We start from the raw sequence: 21,150 nt of genomic DNA, 5'->3' as shown, positions 1-21,150 counted from the left end.
CAGACAGTTGGGATCGCGGCGAAATTCTCTCTGCAGACCCATTCTCACAGCATTTATCAACCTTTTTCTTACTCAATATCAAGCCACACTTATTGTTTTTACTTCGGCTGTGACTTTGTGTGTGCTCAGGATGAGTTTGGCTGTGTTTGGCTGTGTATCGCTAACAAGGAAACAACACCTCCACGGAGCTCAGCACGATTCACAACGTCCCGACCAATCAGAGCACACTGTGCTCACAGGGAGGGTGGGGGCTGGAGCTATTGGAGCTACAACGAGCCGTTAAAGGCAGAGAGTGAAATTCAGTGAATACACGTAGTTTACAGAGATGCTGTATGCGAAACCAATGTGAGTTTGGAAAATTGCACAATATAAATCTATTATAGTAGACCTCAATAATGGAAATGGCCATGACATGGGCCCTTTAAATGACACAACTCTACAAGTGATCAACAGAGCTCTTGGTCTGCTGGTGTACAAGGGATAACAATGTGCAATAGTGTTGTTGGTGTATTTGTTCTTCCTGGCAGTTTACGATCTCTCCTTTATTTTAGAGATATGTCCGTCTGACGAGGTGTTTCCTTGGTTACAGCCGTTTTCATAGAGATGTTACTGACTTCTTTTTTTTTACAGCTCGAGTCCATGCTGAGATGATTTTAAGCGTGATTGCCAATAATGTACAATGTGTCAGTACGCTTCCAGATGAATATGTAATAGGTATGTTTTTATGTCGGTTCGGACATGTATCAGGATTATTCAGTGTGAACATACTGATTGGTAGATGTGTGTTTGTGTGTCTCTGTTTGTTTTTCTAGACGATCCAACTTTCCTTTTCTGAGATGTATGTTTGTGTCAACAGAATGTGACGTTTCGATTCTGCTCAGACAGCCGCTGTGTTTTGTTTTATAAGAACAAGCTTTTAATACACATTTCAATAGAATAAGTAAAATTCAGGTTTACATGGGGATTATTGATATCAATAAATGCATTTTTTACACAGGAAATACATGGTTTGTTGTGAGTTGTCTTTGATAAATAAATAAAATAGTAACAGAGTAATATTTTTTTAAATGTGTTCTGTTAGGAATTGCATATTGTGCAGGTACATCATGAGACCTTAGTGCTCATATCATGATCTAATGACAGCATACAGCACCATATTTACTGGTAATTTGGGATATTTTATACAAAATAGTCTATTAAACATCACTGCTTGTCGTTTGTAGTGTTTTCCCTTTGAGCCACTTGAGACCAAATCGGCAAAGAAGCACTTATTTTCTGCTGATGTAGCTCCCCCTAACGTCTGACCTTTACACTTTAAACAAAAACACCCCTGACATTAAGTTAAAGTTGGTATAAGGTTAATTAACTGCATTTGTCAGAGTAATATCTGAAACAAAACTGGATGGGTTCAAATGATTAAATTCCCAAAGTTACTTCATTAAAGCATTTCTACTTTTATCACAGTGACAAATGTGGCGGCCAGAGAGGAGTCATATTTATAGATCATAGTGTGCATTAACACATTTTAATGATACAGTATCTTATGCCAGCTTTGTTTCAAGATTGTTTCTTGAATTTGTCGAACAGATTTTTCTTCCTTTTCCAAGTTGACATATCCACCCTCCAATTGATCAAGTCAGAGAAATATCAAGTATTTCAACAGCACTTACTGAGAGGTAACAGACATAATAAACGCTAAGTGCCAGCTTAATAACATGCCTGTCTGTTCAGAGGTTATACGCCATGTTGTGAGCTGAGGCGAGCTCAACACAAATAATTCTGCATCATTTCAATCCTTACAAATATTTACAAAAAATATATATCCAGTTCCAGAATGTGGACATAGGAGGTTATAAAGTCAGACGCTGTGTGGCTACAAGTCGGAGTGCAGGACATCTGAGATCCTTCACCAGTGGTTTGCACGAGAGGGGACTTGTGGAGGTCGCCTGTGAGAGAAAACCATGAGCAGATGTTATGATCAGTTTCAGATCATGAGCGGATCACTGACAGCTGACAGAAGCATGGGAGAAGAAAGATATCTCTGAAAGCAGGCGAAGGATTGCATACCTTTTATTCATTCCTGCCCAAAAGCAACGAGCAACACTGTCTTTACCGTGTGTTGCTACTGGCAACCACAGTCACCATGGTAACCCACGGCTCCATCATACAGTAAGGTAGAAAGGAAGTGAGCTCATGCCAGGCTGCACACCGAAAAGTGAAGCGTTCGTGCTCTGCATGGCCGCCTGCATTGACTATCACACTCTCTCTGAACTGCAGGCTGATCGACTCACTCAGTGACAGGAAGTACACGCACCACATGTTTACTGTCAAAACAAACGGGAGCCTGGTGGTGCATGAGAATTCAAGAAAACACACAACAGTAACACGCACCAGCCACGACACCTTATATTCCTTTATTCAATACATCTCTTTATACACCTGCTGACAGACGGACAGGCCCTTTCTCTTGGATGATTCTTTTTTATTGGGCTTTTGTATTTTGTGAGTCATTTGTATTTTGCTCAAGGCACTTGATTCAAATATCACCTACAATGAGAGCAGTGGTGGTAGGTATGTCACTTTTCAATTGTTCCACAAAAGAGAAACACAAAAAACTTAATTCATGTATCCTTGAAAAATATTGTAATGACGCCAAAATACAAATTCCATTAGTGAGTCTAATTTGACTATGCTCAATTTAAGGCTTTGAAAATACACCATCAAGGAAGAGAAAAGAGACTTGATGGAAAAGTGCTGCTTTCTTAACGAGGTGCTTAGTGTGTGAGATTACTGCCAAAACGTTAGCAAGTATACAGCTCACAAAAGATTACTTCTAAAATCGTTTTTTTTACCATTATATCAAAGTTATGAGTCATATATTGTTTTAAAGACACATTTCAAATGAAACAATCAAAAAATTCAAGGTGACTTGCTGGTTTGTAGCCTTTAAGTCAATACAATCATCACATGTATCCCTTTTCACAACACATACTGCAGAAAATGTCATCATATTCTTTGTTTAAAAAAAACCTCTACCTACACATTTAGTTAAAGTACATACATAATGTTTCTGAAATGCACAGACTGAAACAGCATCAGATGACAGGTTACTGTAGGTGTGTAGTTATAGGAATAAACATGGGAAATGACAGATGACTCTCTGCTCTACAGAAATATAAACGTGTAAACAAGAATTGTGTGTGTGTGTTTCTAGTCAAGCAGGGAGGGCTCTGAAGGACGTATGACAGTGGGTCGGATGGGAGCACCCGGGGGTCTTCTGCTGTAGGAAGAGAGAGGAGGACAGGTTTTGGGGGAAAGAGGGGGGGAGGGGGACACATGCAAGGAAAAATATCATCAGATAACCATGCAGCAAAGATTCCCAAAACACCAAAAAGCCAGAACATACAGTACAACCCTTCACCAGCAGCCCCAGCCCCTTTCACCAATACCACAATAGTCAGAATGTGTGTGTGTGTGTGTGTGTGTGTGTGTGTGTGTGTGTGTGTGTGTGTGTGTGTGTGTGTGTGTGTGTGTGTGTGTGTGTGTGTGTGTGTGTGTGTGTGTGTGTGTGAACGATTTTACCTGGGAATCCCTGGCGGCAGAGCGGGAGGCACGCGGGCCGGCCGTGAAGGAACTAGAGGCACAGATCCAGAGTTTGGATCCCCGGCGTAGGCCGTTTGTCCCGGTGGGCGAGTCGGAACGGGCGGTCCCCCGAATGCTGGGGAGGGGTTGAGAGGGGGCGGAGGGCCTGGGGTGGGGCCCCTCACTGCAGGGGGTCTGCTGGGAGGGGGCGCTGTTGCTGCGGCAGGGCGGGACGCAGGTGGAGGACTGAGACACAGAGAGACAAGGATGTTACATTTACAAATGAGAGTATGTTGATGTAATGCACTCTACATGTATTCATAAAGATATTATATGCATATTTGTATTAGCAGAATATGCAAACATAATGATTATACTCAAGATGATATGATTAAATACAAGTACATTTACTAAAGTGGATTTTATAGTTTATATGATTTTATTTATTTGCACCAGGTGGCAATACACTGAAGCTATTTGGAAGTGTGAGTGGAGCGTCTCCTAGCTGTTGACTGCATGAGAATGAGTGCGACATATTATCCTGCTTTCCCTCTATAGAATGATTCTAGAAATGTTTAAGCCCTTGGGGATTGTTGTTTAACATAAACAGCGATATTGGATTTCTTTTTCTTTTTTTAACTCTGACTAGGAATGCATCCTGTTCCAATTTACATCTTGAACACGGTACAGTACAGTAGAGAAATTAACACGTCAGTGGCCTCTGGTGGCCAAAATATATATTGGTCAGCTTAAACCTAGATTGTAAATATGTGTTACCTCGGGTCCTTGGCAATCCATTTGTCGTCTACAGGTGGAGGCACTGGGACAGAAATGGTGGTGGTGCTGATGTCTCCTATGAGGACGAGGGCCTCTTTCAGAGCGTGGTACATCCTCAGCATCTCGTCTCTCCTCTGGGCCTGCTCCGGGGACTCCTCCATCATACTGCCCTGGTCCCCGGCCGAGTACAGGTAGGCCAGCAGCTCGGAGTGGATGAAGTCCTTCGCCTGGAGATCGGACACCAAAAAATTGCAAGAATGATAAATGACTTCCATTTCTCATACCTGTCTAGATGTTGAATATGACTAATGGGAAAAGAGATAAAGCAGAACACGTACACTGTTGATCATGAGGTGCATGATGGTCTTGGGCATGAGGTCTCTGATGGACTTGTTAACGATGCCGATGTACGAGTCCACCAGGTTGCGGATGGTCTCCACCTGCCGCTCCAGCTGTGGGTCCATGGACACGGTGTCGCTCGGGTTCATCACATCTTCACTCGCAGGCTGAAAGACACCAAGATAGAGAGATGTGAGGGGGGGGGGGGGTGGGCAGAGATGTTTTGTTTCTGTTAGTGCGATCTGTAAAGGTCCTGAAAATATATGTTCTCCCCTTCAGATTTCTACTACTGCTACCTAAGCCATTGGGTTCCGACATGAATATACGTCTGCCAATGTTGGACATCACTTTGGTTCTAACACATCTGAGAAACAGGTTTTTGTGTTTTTGTCTGCGCAAGAAGCAATATCTGAAATAGGAGCTGATGACAACTGTCAATCAAAATATGTTTGAAGCACAACCCCACAGACATGATGAAGCAGTTAGGCAGAGTTTTTAAGTATATAAGGCTGAATTTAAATCAAATAAATAGAAATTCAAGCAATTTTTAATCTTTAAATACTATATTTACTGTTATAGAGAAATACAAATAGATTTAAAGCTGTGTAAGGGGCTTTCAAATGACAGTGTGCACATGTCGAAATTATTGGACACATAAATGCAAATACAGTTTAATCCACATTTGTATTTTCATCCACACTACATCAGTATTATTGATCACAAATAACATCTCTTGATAGAATTGCTCTCTGACCTGACCTGATTATACAAAGTGCAAGGTAACTATGACCTACATTTTGGATCCCCAGTGTGCTTCCTGGAGCAGCAGGGCAGTACATTAAATTAGCATATGCATGTTGTGGAAGAAACATTTAATGATTTTATTAAACTGAAAAGTTGACTTTAAATATCAAACGACTGTGTAACAGCCGAAACGCTGACATCTTAGAGTGTACTAACTTTTTACCTTTGGGTTTTCATCACTATATCTTTAGAAGTCCTCAGGCCACATTTAAAGTTAAGCTGCAGTCCTTTGTAAAAACAATTAACTTAACGCTAACTAGATTAAAAAAGTGACTACACTCTAGTTTACCTGATCTTTCTCTGGGTAAACACCAGCTCTGAGGAACGAGGCCTTCCAGCTGTCCACGTCCTCCTGAGCGTCACACGCCAGCTCAATCTGACGCAGGTCTTTGTACACATTCCTGTAAGACACACGTGTTGAAATGAACCAAAGATCAGAACGGACTAACACCGTAAACATGACTGTTTTAGAGGATTAAAGCAGCCGCACCTCTGTTCAGTGCTAAAGATGGCGAAGACTTGTTTGCTGGACATGAAGCCCTTCTCCACATCTCTCAGCTTCAGGTTGTCCAGAGGCAGCATGTACTTCTTCTCTTTTTCCTGATAAACAAATGATATGACAACAATAAAATAAGTCATACTATAACAAAACAGTCTCTTCCCTATAATAAGTGATTTCAAGGTACAACAAGTGGGCTTTATTATCCAGGTGCACATTTATTAAGTACTTTACAAGATGCTAGAATATTTCTCCTAGAAAAAACGCCAACTTTCTCTCTATGTGAGGTTGTGCCTGTAAAATAACCTCAGGTAGGAGGACGCTCCTATCAAACAGAAAGTCAAAAGGCACTATTGTATGCTTAAGTGATTAGTAGCTAGGCTAAATGAAATGCTCGTTGATACTATGGGTACTTGTAAATGTCTATAACTATGTAAATGTATCCTGTAAATATAATGTATGATGTCCTTTATTGTTTTATGTTTCATGTGGAACCTATATGCTGCAGGTCTCCCTTGAAAAAGAGATCTATGATCTCAATGGGACCATCTGGTTAAATAAAGGTTTGAAATTAAATGAAATGAGTAGAAATACTGAAAGGACCTTAGGTGGTGACTTTTTGACTACAGATTGGGTCCAAAACTAGCAAGCCAAATGAATGTCTGGGAGCAAATGAATGTTATATGCTACACAAATATGGCCAGGATCCATTGAATTTTCGAAATATTGGATTGCAGATTAGAATTATACAAAGAGGGGTTCGTTTAGCATGAAACACTTGAAATAACTAAAGGATAAGTTAAAAAAGAAAGCAGAAAGAAAGTGAGGTCAAAGAAAACTATTTCTGCTAAAAAAGTTAGCAATGATTGAGAGTCAGACCTAAACATTTCAGATGTGTGTATCTCACACTGCACTGTCATTTGTATTCATGTACCTTTGTTATTCATGTTTTACTATCTTTGCTTTTAAATGAGTTAAATGAGTGTGCTATATAAATAAACTTGCCTTGAAAATAAGGCAATATTTTGTCCATGTACTGTCCCCTTAGTAGCCTTACCTCCTCATCTTTGTACCAGGAGAGAGACTCAGCTGTCAGGACAAACCAGTAGTCCTTGGATCCTCCCTTCATGATGCTGATGTTGATTGTGAGCCAGCCTCTGCGGATGACCTGCACACGAGAGCCCAAAAGTTGACTAAACCACACACCCCATATGTATCTACAGAAATCAAATAGAATAATAGAAAACAAATGAAAGACAAAAACATACATGTGTAGAAATAATTGACAGCAAAATAAAGCAGAAAAGACATGCAAGTGCAACAGTTTTGCAAGAAAAAGATGCACAATGCATTCAGATCAGGCCAAACTGTCTTACCGGAAAATTCATAACAAACACAGAGACAGAGAATAAATGACAGGCTCCAATAAAAAGTCACCTTCTCTGTTTCTCTCTCTCTGTCAGACTGACGGACAAGGAGACAAAGGGAACAGACACACAGGGGTAATGAGAGGACATATGGATTGTGTGGTGGTGTAACCATGAGTGTATTATAGAGTCAGTTGCAAGCTGTGGTGCTTCAGTTCAGGATTCCCCTGCAGCCTTAAAAAGCCTTTTCTACATAAATCTCTATTATGATCAAGGCGGTTGAGCATAGACGAGCTCAGGGCCACCGAGGGGGCGCTTTCATTTATTTTAGACAATCTCAACTTTGAGCATGTGAATACTTTTACCATGATACAACGCTAAATCAATCATTTAGAGAACGATACGATTGTTTGGCGATATCATGAATCTGCCATGATACCATTTTCATTGATTCAATTCGGAAGCCTGCAAGCGCTATGAGATGATACCATGTGCCCATTTAACAATATCAGTTATATTTATATCAACTCACATAATTAATAATGTAATTTTGTATTGTATTGTATTTCTAGGCTTTACAAAAGTGTTTCACTCTCTCGTGTTTAAGCACTGTTTAAATGTTTAGGACGGTGGTCTGCTTGGACAAAAATGGTGACACAGTCATGCCTTGGGAATTTCAAAATAAAGGCATATGTTAAAGATGTCGATATCCATTCTTATAAATAATAATAAACTCAATGGTTTTACAAAAATATACACAAACTCTTGTTGTTTTTTTGTTCACACCGCTGTGCAAGAATAAGACATAGGGATCTCTAGAAAGGCTTCTTAAGTGTTATCATATCCCACACATGAAAAAACAATACTGAAAAATACAGAATGAGAAAACAATAGCTTATTCACTGGGTGAGAAACTCTTGGTACAGGGTATCCGGTTCTTATGATGATACATCCATGAGTGTAACTCTTTCACTTCCCTCTTCTTCATCAAGGAGCACAAATCTGGTTCCTCGACTCCCCCACCCACCCAAAGAGGAAGTGACAAGTGGAGGTGCAGCCAGTGGGCACGGTACTTACAAGAATCTCCCCCTGGGCCATGAGAAGGAGGAACAGAAGAAGAGAAAGAGGAAAGGGAGAAAAAGGACAACAGGGGCACAGACAAGAGTGTGTAAATGTGAATCAACAGAGGGACACATGAGAGGAGAGACGGGCTGAGACAACGACAGAGAGAACGGGAAATGAAGGAGCAGCAGGAGAAAGCAGCTGCTGTGATGCTACAGAGTTTTAAACAGCAGAGTTACCTGATTGGGCATGACTCTCTTCTTGGTGATGTTAGCAGCCGTCCTTTGCTGGGCACTGCAGGAGAGACATTGAAGGATGAGGGATATGCTAACAAATGCATACAAGATATTTCTGGAATATGAATCAAATGATATTATTTTTTCCTTTCTATAAATTCTTAAAAGGTTTAATTTATATGTTTTCTTTAATAATTTCAGATGGAAAGCATAAGGGTTTTTCAGATTTGATTAAACATGTGTACTGACTGTTTGGATTTTAATGAATATAGGCAGCAATTAATAATAATTGTATATTTGATTGATTTATCAATTAACCATTTGTCCAGTCATATTGGGAAATAGTGAAAGATTGCCATTATTTTTCTACCAGCACCCAAGTTGATATGGAAGTTGCTTTTAATATTCAGTCAACAGTCCAAAGCACACACATTTAGTATCATATATACCAAGAAGAATCTTTAAATCTTTGCAGGAAAGAATAAGAAAAAAACCTACCGACCCCTGTTGCTAATAAAACTAATTAATAAGTAATAATGAATAAGTATCTTACTTGGCAAATCCAATGAAGTCCTCATGATTAGTGTTGATGTAGGAGAGCTCAATGTCGATCAACAGCAGCACCTGAGAGAAAAATAATGACATGGTATGTACACAAACAGAGGAAACCGTACACTCTACACACACTGTACACACACACCGTACACACAAAAACACACCTGGTCTTTGGTCTTGCTGTCTCTCTCTCTAACGTAGGTGGTGACGATTCTCTCCGTCTCTTCTCTCAGTCGAGGGTACGATCCCAGCTGTAGAGCCACACACAAACACACGCACTGCTGCAGGCACCGTGATTACAGGACACACACCTGTGCAGGCTTACACAACACTGCAACACTTTGTTTCCTCATAGGCAATAACTCCCAACAACCACTGACAGTAAATATAGAGTATAAACACAAAATATGAGGCAGGGCATTCAACATGAACACTGAGCAGGCATGCACTAAAGAGATCTGTATCAGCTGGAGATGACTTGTCAGCTTTAGGTGTTGCAAAAGCTATGAAGTTGTTACCAGTGTACAAAAACAGTAAACATAAGGTTCAGGGGTGTAAATCTTCCGGTATCTCATAATTCAAAATTGATTCTCAGTTTAGTATATACGGCTGCTTATTTCATAATCTACACCAGTCTATTGATGGTTAATAAAGGTGGTGTTGGAAATGACCGCATGAAAGCAAAGTTAAGTTCATTTTGAATAATGCTGGACATAACAACAAATTGGTGTTTAGGAATACTGTCCATCAGTTAGATAAATACAAAAAAGAATTACAAATAAATAAATAAATAATAGAATATGAGAATCTCAATTCTTACATGAAGAGCTTACCCCAACTCTAATTAGCATAATATCATCTCAAGCTGATAGCAAGTCTCAACAAATCAGGGAGGAAGTAGCAGAAGAAAAGATCAGGTTAGATTTCAGAAAGAGATGAAGATTGGAGAGGGTCTGATGGAGGTGTGTGTGTGTGTGTGTGTGTGTGTGTGTGTGTGTGTGTGTGTGTGTGTGTGTGTGTGTGTGTGTGTGTGTGTGTGTGTGTGTGTGTGTGTGTGGTGTGTGTGTGTGTGTGTGTGTGTGGGGGAGGGGTTGTGTTATTGGTGTCAATGGTGCGGTAAAGGGGGTATCACAGGAGTAATACATGAACATTTCCATTGACAAGACAGGGTGGGGAACAGCCCAATTCCTTAGTGTGAGAGTGGGGATCTGATTGGATAAGTGAGGTGAGGTGAGGGGGTGTTATGTAAATCACCAATCACAGTGAAGATGGGGTAAGTGTGCCGGTGGAGGTCCAGGGTCTCGATAGGGAAAGGGCTCGTTAGATTCGTCATTAAAGAGGGAACCAAGGGGTAGACGGGTGGGACGTGAAGCCTTCACACAGCGGTAAGGGGAATTGATCAGCAATAACAGACAGGGATAAGTTAGTTGATTACATTTTCCTCTCTTTTCCTTTTTTTTGACTGCTCTCTATCACTGACTGATTGCATTTTTTCGCTCTCTAAATTAATCATTTTTAAATCTGTCTGTCCACTGTTCCTGTTTACCTTTTCCGTGCACTTCCTGATCAGGGCGGCAAGCTCGGTGACAACGAGGTCGACACATTTCAGACAGGGGTCTTTCAGCTTAATGACCTGCTTTTTCACTATGGCCTCAAACGCCAAGTCTGGGGTGAACAGGCCTGTCCTGTGGTGGTGAGGCATCATGGGAGTTTGAGATTTAATGGCAGGTGAGGGAAGGAGGCAGTGTAGCATGAAGAGGAAAAGGGAAATGGTGGCAAAAAATAAAGTGAAATCCCAAGTTGAATGGAATAGTTTGGGGGAAAAAGGAAGTGTTCAAAAAAGGGAAAGGATCATGAAGATTGAGGGAGAAAAAGGTATTTTAGTTAGTTCTAATTCATTTACAGAACAGAAACAAGCTGCAGGTTCTCAAAAGTATTAATGGCTGCATCAGCTTCCTATTCATGTGCGCGTTGAGAGTCAGACCACAGCTTTTAGGCCATGCCAGGTTCATGGCTATATATATATATATATATATCTCAATGCCAGTCAGTCAATATCTTTTAACATTTATTGGATGGATCGCCATGACATTTTGTACAGACGTTCATGATTCACATACTGCAAATCCAAATTGTATTGTTAATAACCTAAACTTCCTCTAGAGCCACCATCTGGGCACAATTGCAACTAGTCCAGTAAGTTATTTTAACAATAGCAAATGTTAGCATGCTAAAACGCTAAGCTCAGATGGTAAACATTGTAGCTGTTAAACATCGGCATGTTAGCATGCTGATGTTAGCATCTAGCTCAAAGCACCATGTGTGCCTAAATTCAGCCTCACAGAGCCGCTAGCATGGCTGTACATCTTTCAGCCGTAGCCTGAAACCTAGCAGCTTGTTTTGTAATGATACTTTTCAGCAACAAGCCACATCCAGTCTGTAACCACACATCTTCCCAGAGACACCACTCCAGTGAAGTACAGCCAGGATATTCAAATACAACCACCAATGTTCCTGCAAGTGAACTTCAAATCAGGACTGTGAAAACTGAACCTTTCCTTTGAGTTCATTCACTTTCTTTTTTAATCCAGGATGCTGGAATTATGTCCAAAAGCACATAGCTAAAATGATTCAATTGGCTGCTTTAATGGACCTGGCAACTCTACAGTCGGCTGGTCTCTCTGGTGTGTGTGTAGAGGTGTGGCAGCCAGGCAGGAGACCATGCAGTGATACCTTATTAGTGCACTGTCTGACTGTGTTGATGAGCTCCTGGATGACCAGGTCGATGCATTTCAGACAGGGCTCTTTCAGCTTAATGAGCTGCTTTTTCACTATGGCCTCAAACGCCAAGTCTGGGGTGAACAGGCCTGTCCTGAAGGACATACAGATAAGACAGACATGGAGAGACAAGGGTAGATAGACACACAGGGAGAGTGTGAGACAGGCACACGGATGGAGGGAGACACTGAGGAGGACCAAATTAGGTGTATTAGAAAAAGAAAATGTGAAGTGAAGTGGAAGACAGCAATAAGGCTAACAAGCAGCCAAGGAGACTAAATAGAATCGACTCACAGAAACAAGAAATCAAAGACAGACAGAAGAGACAGCACACTTAATGGAGACATAAGATACAAAACACTTGAAGACAGAAAGAGTGGGTCTTTATAAAGCTAATGAACACATATAAGGAAAAAAGGCTGGAAGACATAAAGAAGGCAAATGTGTGCAACACAGTGTGCTGTTTGCAGACTTGCCTGACTCCGTGGATGTTCTTGATGGCGTAACTGATCTCTCTCCTCAGCTCCTTCTCATCAAACTCCATCTAAGACACCGGGCAAAAAAACCCAATTTAAACTGCCATGCCATTGCCATGCATATACTGACAATGGGGGAGAGGAGGGATAATCTGCTTGTTTGTGTTTGTTAGCGCTGGATTAAAATAGAGTTTAGGAAACATAGCTACAGTATGACAACCACATACGTAGTGTAAATACAAAACAGTTAAGAAGGCAAAGCACATTAACAACTTTACAATGCTAGTGCCATTTGTTTACCCCTGTTTTTATTAACAGAATGATCAAAGAAAGCAATACCTTGCCAAATTAAATGAGAAATATGCAGAAGTGGAAGAAAAAAACAGCTGAAATTGAAATTAATAGATGTAATGCATTCAAAAGAATTCACGATACTGCTCACCTTCACGAGCTCGAAGGGAAATCGCTCGTGGAAGATGCGGTTGATCTTTGCTCCACCTGACAGGTTGGAGGTGTCCACCTGATCACCAGAGCCCTCGATGCACTTCTCAAAGTCCACACCAAACTGCTGCACCATTCTACCGATTATAAGTATTATACATTCAGGGTATATGCAGGAATCCTGAAGTCAAATGTAATAGCTTTCAAGACCTTTTTTAAGACCCTTTCCATACATTTTAAGACCTTTGAGTTTTAACCGGTTACATTGGCGACACACTTTACCTCACATTTACTATATACAGTATTGATTGTCCTTCCTCCTTATCTTCCAACCATTTGGACGCAAACTTGCATTTCCCCATAACGATGTTGTTTAACAACCGGCGTAAACGGACCTTCGCGAGCTATCAAGCAGTGAGCGTGCGATGTCCTGTTCAGATGACGTCAAATCCAACGGGATGCCATAAATAAACTACAAAGAATCACACTACACACCTACGCAATGATTACATTCAGGCTAACTGTAGAATAAAACCTCTTTGGACAATTCATATACTTATTGAAAACAAGCTACAAAATGTAATACCTTGGAAAATGCCGTTTAATACTTTTTAATAGCCTTAATCTTTGCTAAATTGATTTATCAACTTTGAATACTTAAGACCGCGCAGACACCCTGACATTACATTTCTATACTTATGGAAACGTGTGTGTGTGTGTGTGTGTGTGTGTGTGTGTGTGTGTGTGTGTGTGTGTGTGTGTGTGTGTGTGTGTGTGTGTGTGTGTGTGTGTGTGTGTGTGTGTGTGTGTGTGTGTGTGTGTGTGTGTGTGTGTGTGTGTGTGTGTGTGTGTGTGTGTGTGTGTGTGTGTGTGTGTGTGTGTACTGACTGGAGCAAAGCCTTGGTCTTGCGCGTTGGGTCGTCGGGGCGGAAGTTCTTGTACTCCTCCACCTCTTTCTCCAACGATAGCACCTGGCTTTGCAGCTTACTGCGTAACCCTGGCAACGTATCACGGATGTGATTTGTCAGTTGCTGCAAAGACATACAAGAAATAAATATTGTTATACAACAGTTCCGTCTAATCAATTTTATTATGGAAGAATTGTAGGAAGGAATAATTGTGAATCAAAAGGGTTCCTTCTAGAATGCAGCTTGAAGTAAATGGGATAAAAACTGTGAGTGTGTGTGTGTGTGTGTGTGTGTGTGTGTGTGTGTGTGTGTGTGTGTGTGTGTGTGTGTGTGTGTGTGTGTGTGTGTGTGTGTGTGTGTGTGTGTGTGTGTGTGTGTGTGTGTGTGTGTGTGTGTGTGTGTCTCACCTGATTGAGGGTCTTCTGCAGGTGTGGTGTGCCCATGCGTTCTGCAATGTGTCTGTACCCTGGGTGGGACAGGAAGAACTTCCTCTCAGCAGCCAAAGCAGCGCGGATGTCTTTCTTTCCATCAATGTCCTTCTGACTGCGGTTCACCACCCCGATGTAACCTAAAGAAAGACAAATATCAGTTGTTCAATGTGCGTTATGGAATAAAGACAAACGTTGATTCCAAAGCACTTGAGACCAAATACTAAATTATTATAACTTCTACAATTGGAGAGCTGTTCACATGTGGAACAATACAAATAAAGCTGTTAGTCAATTTAACACCATAGTAATTGTTTAATTTCAATGTCAGGAATTACAGGGAAAAGAATGCAGATTGATGATTGGCTGACCCCTAAAGAAAAGACACCCTGTTTTGGGTAGTATATAAAGTCTGTAAATATTGTAATGTAATAGCTGGATTCCAATCAAGGATTTAATCAAATGTGTGCGTGGGGGGGGGTTCTCACCTCTGCGGAGCGGCAGTAGTTTGTTTTCCAGGATGTCTCGTGCGTCCGTCCCTTCATCCATCAGGTCCAGCTTGGTGATCACACCGATGGTCCGTAGACCTAAAGACAAAAGCATCAATGCTAATACTGAATCTCTCGCTCTTATATTCACACATGGGATTTTAGGATTCAAACAGATAATTGGAGGTTATAACTTAGGTATTTCAAGTCTAATAACCTTCAGTAGAACAGTATATAAACAGTATTTTACAGCCCACACTGCTCAAAAGCCATAAAATAGGCTATGTCTACAGCCATGCTAGCTGTGGGTCTGCACCTTTACATATACAGTCTACCATCTTTACTTAGGCACAGTAGAGCTAACTGCTATCAGCACGCTAACATGGTCACCATGACAATTCTAACACGTTTATGTTCAGGGGAGAGATATACCATCTTGTCGTCCATCTTAATTAAGTTTGTAAGCATGCTAACATTGCCTTAGCATTAGCTTATTACCAGTTTAGCATTAGCACTAAAGTACAGCTGAATATGGTTGGGAATGCAATTTGTTTTTCAGGTATTTTGTCATAAAGTATTAGACAAATTATAATTTCTTAACTGATGATGGCATTAAATTAAATGTTAGGGAGAAGCTGTAGTTATCATTCGTCCTATAATTACAAGCCTGAACCTTTAATAGCTTTGTCTGGGTTTAATAAAAGAAGACGAAAGGTTGGGATGATTACATTTAATTATATCTACTAATTGTCCTGTCATATAATCATTTAAATCATATATATAGATTATGTCTTATAATATGATTGCCTTTTACTCGGTTAAATTGTATTTTTAGTCCTAACTCTGGGATTGACATTTCAGGAAGGGCAAAAGGTGGATTTTTCAAATGGTTAAGGACTGGGGGGTTTTATGGTTTAATGGTGGCGATGTTTAGCTAATGCCTAAGAGAAGTTATGGGTAGTACCAGTTGGCTATTTTTGTTCTACTATATAGTGTGACGGTAAGCTGTGTTCTGGGTGCAAAGCCATTTTATCCTCTCAGGATGAAGTTGCTCTGTTCCTGCATTTGAGATCGATTTCAATTGTATATTGACTTTTTTTATTACTTTATTAAATATAACAAAAGACAAACTTGACCATGAATCATTTATCGGTTTCTCTGTAAGGGAATTAGAATTTCCTCCAATACTCTTGTAATACATCTATGCTACCAGGATGTATTTTAATAATGTATCTGTTAATTACGCCTGCAGCCTGCTTTTGCACTGAGGCTAAGATTTATAGAAGGAAGAGTGATTATGGAAGCAAGATATAGAAATTAGCTTTGTAAATTAGAGCAAAATAGGTCAAATTTATAAAAATATCCAGCGAAAAGTTATCAAGGCCATTCAGATGATCCTATACATGAACACACACACTCCTCAAGGTCCCCTTACCCTGAGGGTCCACCTCCTTGGAAATCTTGAGGGCATCGGAGTTGGCCAGGTCAGTGTTGGCCGGTGTGACAGCCAGGATCAGACAGCTGTCCTTGGTGATGAACTGCATCAGCATTTCCATGATCTGGTGCTCGATGTCCACAGGCTGGTCTCCCACGGCAACCTTGGTCATCCCCGGCAGATCGATCAGGGTCAGGTTCAGCACTGAGAGATGTTGATAGGGTATAAGGAAGGAGGTTAGAGGCTGAAAACCTTTACCAAAATGGCTACGTTTTTATTTGTGTGTGTGTTACCATTAGGGGAGTAGACACGGAGGTTGATGGGGACGGTGGAGATGCCCTTGTTGGATCCGGTGATCCTCTCAGTCTCCGCTTCAATCTCCAGACGGACCTCATCAAAGTCCACAAACTTACGGCCCTTACAGTGCAGGAACTCTGCATACTCTACACGGAGAACATTTGAGATTTAGACAGGAAAGAGGGCAATTAATTGATAGGTTATGAACATAGATACAGAAACGTTATGATGGTGCAACAGAGAGAGATGCCACAAAGATGGGGAGTGCAGTATTTGTTTCATTAAACTTGTTGTATAAGCTATTTGAACTATGGATTTTTGAGAAAAGATTGTGTGAACCTGTCAGTTTCACAAAAAACGCTCATGTGTGCTTTTGGGTTGTTTTACAACTCAATTGTCTATAAATCAATGCATTTTCTGCACATCTGTTTTGCAATGCATTTGATTAAATATTGATTTTAACTATACATTTTCTATGAGCTAGTACTGTTCATTTTGGCTACACACATCAGACTCTATGTTTTGTAAAGTCTGGATTTAAGAGTGCAAACCCTTTCCCAACAGTTGGTCTCTTTACTTGCCCACTTTAGAGTTAACCAGCTGGAGGATGAGCGGACGACGGGTGACGATGCCAGATCCTCTGGGTAAGAAGTCCCTGAAGTAGAGGGAGATATACAATTTAAAACACACTGATAACTTAGGACAGACAAATGGCTGTTTTGGCTGTGTCACAACAATAAAGTGTTAAAGAACAAGAGCAATCGATTGCACTCTTATTGATCCCTGATTCATTATTCAGCAATGATGCTTTGCCCTCAGTAACTAAACTGCCAATAAGCATTTTGTTTTCAAACATGTCATGTCAGAGTAATGAATATGTGTCAGCTTCTACCCAAATGAAAAGCTTACAAGCTCTAAAATCAATCCGCAGTGTCTACGCGTGTACATGTGTGCATTATTTAAACATGGCAGGATTACCTTACAACACTATCCATTATAAATAGTGCATAGAGAAAGAAGCATGTCTCTTTGTTTCCACTTCGCATTACATACAGGCTCATCTGAATGGAAACTCGTGTTCAATATAATTGTGATCATTTCCAGGTCACTGACTACCAAACTCTCCAGGCCATGAGAATATGTCTGTCTGTTCTTCTCTTTGTGTGTTTGCCAGGTCAGCAGCAAGACTGAGTTTTAGCGTAAGGTAAGCAGGCCACACACACACACACACACACACACACACACACACACACACACACACACACACACACACACACACACACACACACACACACACACACACACACACACACACACACACACACACACACACACACACACACACACACACACACACACACACACACACACACACACACACACACACACACACACACACACACACACACACACACACACACACACACACACACACACACACACACACACACACACACACACACACACACACACACACACACACACACACACACACACACACACACACCACACACACACACACACACACACACACACACACACACACACACACACACACACACACACACACACACACACACACACACACACACACACACACACACACACACACACACACACACACACACACACACAGCTGACGTTGCAGTGAGGATGTTACACAACATCCTCCTCATCCCTTCCTGTCACTTTTGAAGCACGACATGAATAATACTATTACCAACAACAAGACAGTTAATCAATTAAATCCTAATATATTTTATCCATGTGTTCATTAAACATTTCTTGGGTAAATTTGGGGATTTGGGCTTTTTAAATGTGTTGTTAAATTGATTGAAAGATAACTAATCTGCAAGTCTTATTTAATTGTTTCAGTTAAAACTAACACATGTTCTCTAGTTTTAGCTGCTTCTTCTTCTTTGGTGCCTTTGTTTGTTTTTCTTTTAATGCACACAGAACATCTTTTCATTTCGGATGTTAATTGGACAAAAAAAGAAACTGAAGTGAAGGTGACATGTTTTTTAAATGGACAGATTAATATAGGTTTTGTCCCCTCAAAAACTGAGACCTGATGGCAAAACCATCCAAAACTTTACAAACAAAAAGAAACAATATGGAAACATCTAAATAAACAATGTGCCACATACACCAACCATTCTTACGGACACATGTTACACTTAAACTAATTAATTCAGTATTTGTGAAGATTTTGACAATTACCAATGCTTTCTTATTTGGGATTTGTACTTGCAAAAATAATTGGTTATTGTGTTTTATATAATTATATTTTTCTCCTTTATAATACTAAATTTTTGAAATCATAATTTGGGTTGTTCTACAAGGCATACACTTTTTTTAAATGAAGAATCTTTTTTAGTGTTATACACTAATGCTACCATGGTATCTGCTGCAAGTTTGACTTTCACTTCCTGCAGAAGAACCTCCACTTCTAAACTTGTGAATTTGTTTCAGTAAGGCAAGTTTATTTATATAGCACATTTCAACACAAGGCAATCCAAAGTGCTTTACAAATAGCTTGAGCTTGAGAATGCTTCAGCCTCTTTATACTTTTGTTTGCAGATATTCATCTTAACTCTCCCTACTTTTCTTTACATTTTTCTGTGTGCACACAGCAAAGCAAATCTTATGACTTGTTATGGCCAATGGTGTAGCGTTTACTTTTGCTAATTGGGATCAACTGGCACATGCTTTCAATGTTCATTAAATTCAATCATTATTATAAAAGCAGAGGTAAGAGGTAAGAAACATTCTGCAGTTTAAGGACACGTCACAAGCTGACAACGATTTTACTTTTGGAGATTTTTCAATAACCAATTTAAGACAGTAGGAAGACAAATGTAAATGTAGGTTCAATGTTTTCCATCTTGGACCTGTTTAGGCGTTCCTACGACATGTTGGCAAACGATATATTGAAAACAGCTAACTAACTAAAAATTATTATATAAACTGATCAACAAGCCAATGTTACACTTCTGCATGTCACTATTAACAAACGTAAACAGCTAAGTAGCCTTCTGTGGGTATCTGGTACCCAGTGTGTCATATACACATGACAGTGCAGCTGGTGACATCACTGATGACCCCAACACAGACTCATCAATGCCCCTACTGTCTGCCCAGCCACTTGGGACTCGGAGACAAAAGGCGACAGGAAAAAAAGGAGACTTAGCTGCCTAATCAACATTCCCAATCTCTTGGAAAACAAGTGAAATCGTTCTGAGATGTAGAAGTGTTCCCGTCTCTGGGCACCTTTTTATTTGGAGATAAAAACACAAAGCTGCAACAGATATCTCCAGTAGGCCTCTGCTGCAGCGACATGTCTTCTTCCTCTTCCCTTTCCTCAGATTTTCCTTCAAGGCTCAATGTTGTAACTGAAAAACAAACTGTCTATGACTTTTTCATAGCACTTTTTCCTACACAGTTTATAAACTGAGCAGTAACATATGATTTTAGTGTAACTGTTGGTTTTGCTGCAATTTGCCATCAACTAGTCATTCAAATACCTTTATACTTATTCATCAACCTCACAAAGAAAATCAGCAGTGCAGGCATGCTGGGAGGAATTTTAATTTGTACTGACCCTTACAATAATTAATCTATCTGACCATTACCTGATCTCAACTGCAACTATTGTGTGTGCCTCACCCTTAAAAGTAAAACATTGACCTGACCTTTGAAATGTGAAGCATAATAAAGATGTATTTACAACCCAAGCATTCAGCCTTAAAGAAAAACAACCTTTGTAAATGTTTGACAGAATGGGCCTGGTATGAAGAGGCAGTTTCTGCTAATATTCCTGCTGAGGAAGTAACGTTTCGAAAGATTTAGGATATGGAGTTCTAACCTAAAATATATTTGAAACACCCTTTTAACCAAATTGCCCCTCGGTTATTGTGAACAGCTGTTTTGTTTTTGTTCGTGTACTGTGTATTGCTCAGTTCCAAAAAGGAAAAAAAATCCGTTAGGAAAAACTGGGAGGCACCAAAGAGCGTGTAACCAAGTGCTTAGTTGGCGATTTGTACGCAAAAGTTTGGCGTAAAATAACAGCAACAGTCACAAACTACATTGAGAAAAATAACAAATCACGTTTAGAGTGTCAGATTAATCTAGAGACTCATATAAAAGGTACAACCTTCCGACGAAATTTTCCAACACGGAGCTCTTCCCTGCGCTTTGGCCGCCGACGACAGCTATCTGCGGCAGATCCAAGTTGCAGGACTGGCCGATGGAGCTGAAGGCGTCCTGGAGCTTGTTGATGAGGGGAATTAGGTCTTCCATCCCCCGGTTTCCCATAGCGGCACCTCGGTCAGCCCAGCGGGCTTTATCCTGCTCTGCTCCCCGGTCAAATAAGAGCCAAAGGGTCGCTCTTCCAGCCAAACAAAAGTTCCCAGACGGCACCGCAGTCTGTCAAAGCTTCTGTGAGTTTATTCAATGAAAACACAAGGACGGTTAGAGTGAAAAGTCCCAGCTGCAGACAGCGCTGGATGATTGCATGATAAAAGTACACACATTTAACTGTAAACTTCTGTCATCATCCGGTCAGGCGACACCCAGCCTCCACCGGAGATTATGGCTCCGCCTACAGCCTCACTCTCCTCTGTCATTGGTCAGATGGGACGTCCGTCAATGTACACACATACATCATCATTTTTTACAA

The 21,150-nt window shown here is 40.5% G+C and overlaps 1 protein-coding gene across 6 annotated transcripts; it reads right to left on the bottom strand.

Moving 5' to 3' along the window:
• Window positions 1-314: 314 nt before the first annotated feature.
• Window positions 315-21,084, bottom strand: LOC117474619 (dynamin-2-like). 6 transcript variants are annotated; one of them, XM_034120509.1, is made up of 21 exons: window positions 21,003-21,084; window positions 20,626-20,909; window positions 17,054-17,127; window positions 16,469-16,618; window positions 16,176-16,379; window positions 14,741-14,839; window positions 14,232-14,392; window positions 13,805-13,947; window positions 12,918-13,053; window positions 12,476-12,543; window positions 11,955-12,093; window positions 9,386-9,472; window positions 9,220-9,290; window positions 8,670-8,724; window positions 7,059-7,169; window positions 5,993-6,102; window positions 5,792-5,903; window positions 4,698-4,865; window positions 4,360-4,586; window positions 3,583-3,828; window positions 2,399-3,280 (listed from the first exon to the last, which is right to left on the bottom strand). In XM_034120509.1, exons 2-21 carry the CDS (start codon window positions 20,784-20,786, stop codon window positions 3,211-3,213), a joined length of 2,592 nt encoding a protein of 863 aa, XP_033976400.1. In that variant the 5' UTR covers window positions 20,787-20,909; window positions 21,003-21,084; the 3' UTR covers window positions 2,399-3,210. The 6 variants fall into 6 exon arrangements, with proteins under 6 accessions (XP_033976404.1, XP_033976400.1, XP_033976399.1 ...); XM_034120513.1 differs by lacking the exons at window positions 2,399-3,280; window positions 21,003-21,084 and adding an exon at window positions 315-1,946 and having other exon boundaries at window positions 20,626-20,996; XM_034120508.1 differs by lacking the exon at window positions 21,003-21,084 and having other exon boundaries at window positions 20,626-20,996.
• Window positions 21,085-21,150: the final 66 nt, after the last annotated feature.

This window comes from Trematomus bernacchii, unplaced genomic scaffold (genome assembly GCF_902827165.1).
Source record: "Trematomus bernacchii unplaced genomic scaffold, fTreBer1.1, whole genome shotgun sequence".
Lineage (NCBI taxonomy): Eukaryota > Metazoa > Chordata > Actinopteri > Perciformes > Nototheniidae > Trematomus > Trematomus bernacchii.
This window is presented reverse-complemented; position numbering and strand designations above follow the sequence as displayed.

Bases quoted from the DNA above. Each gene is read 5' to 3' on its own strand.
- LOC117474619 (XM_034120509.1), bottom strand. From the start codon at position 20,786: ATGGGAAACCGGGGGATGGAAGACCTAATTCCCCTCATCAACAAGCTC. The intron at 9,291-9,385 runs GTGTGTTTTTGT...TTTTTCTCTCAG, and splicing joins ACAGCAAGACCAAAGACCAG to GTGCTGCTGTTGATCGACAT. The intron at 5,904-5,992 runs GTGCGGCTGCTT...TGTGTCTTACAG, and splicing joins ATCTTTAGCACTGAACAGAG to GAATGTGTACAAAGACCTGC.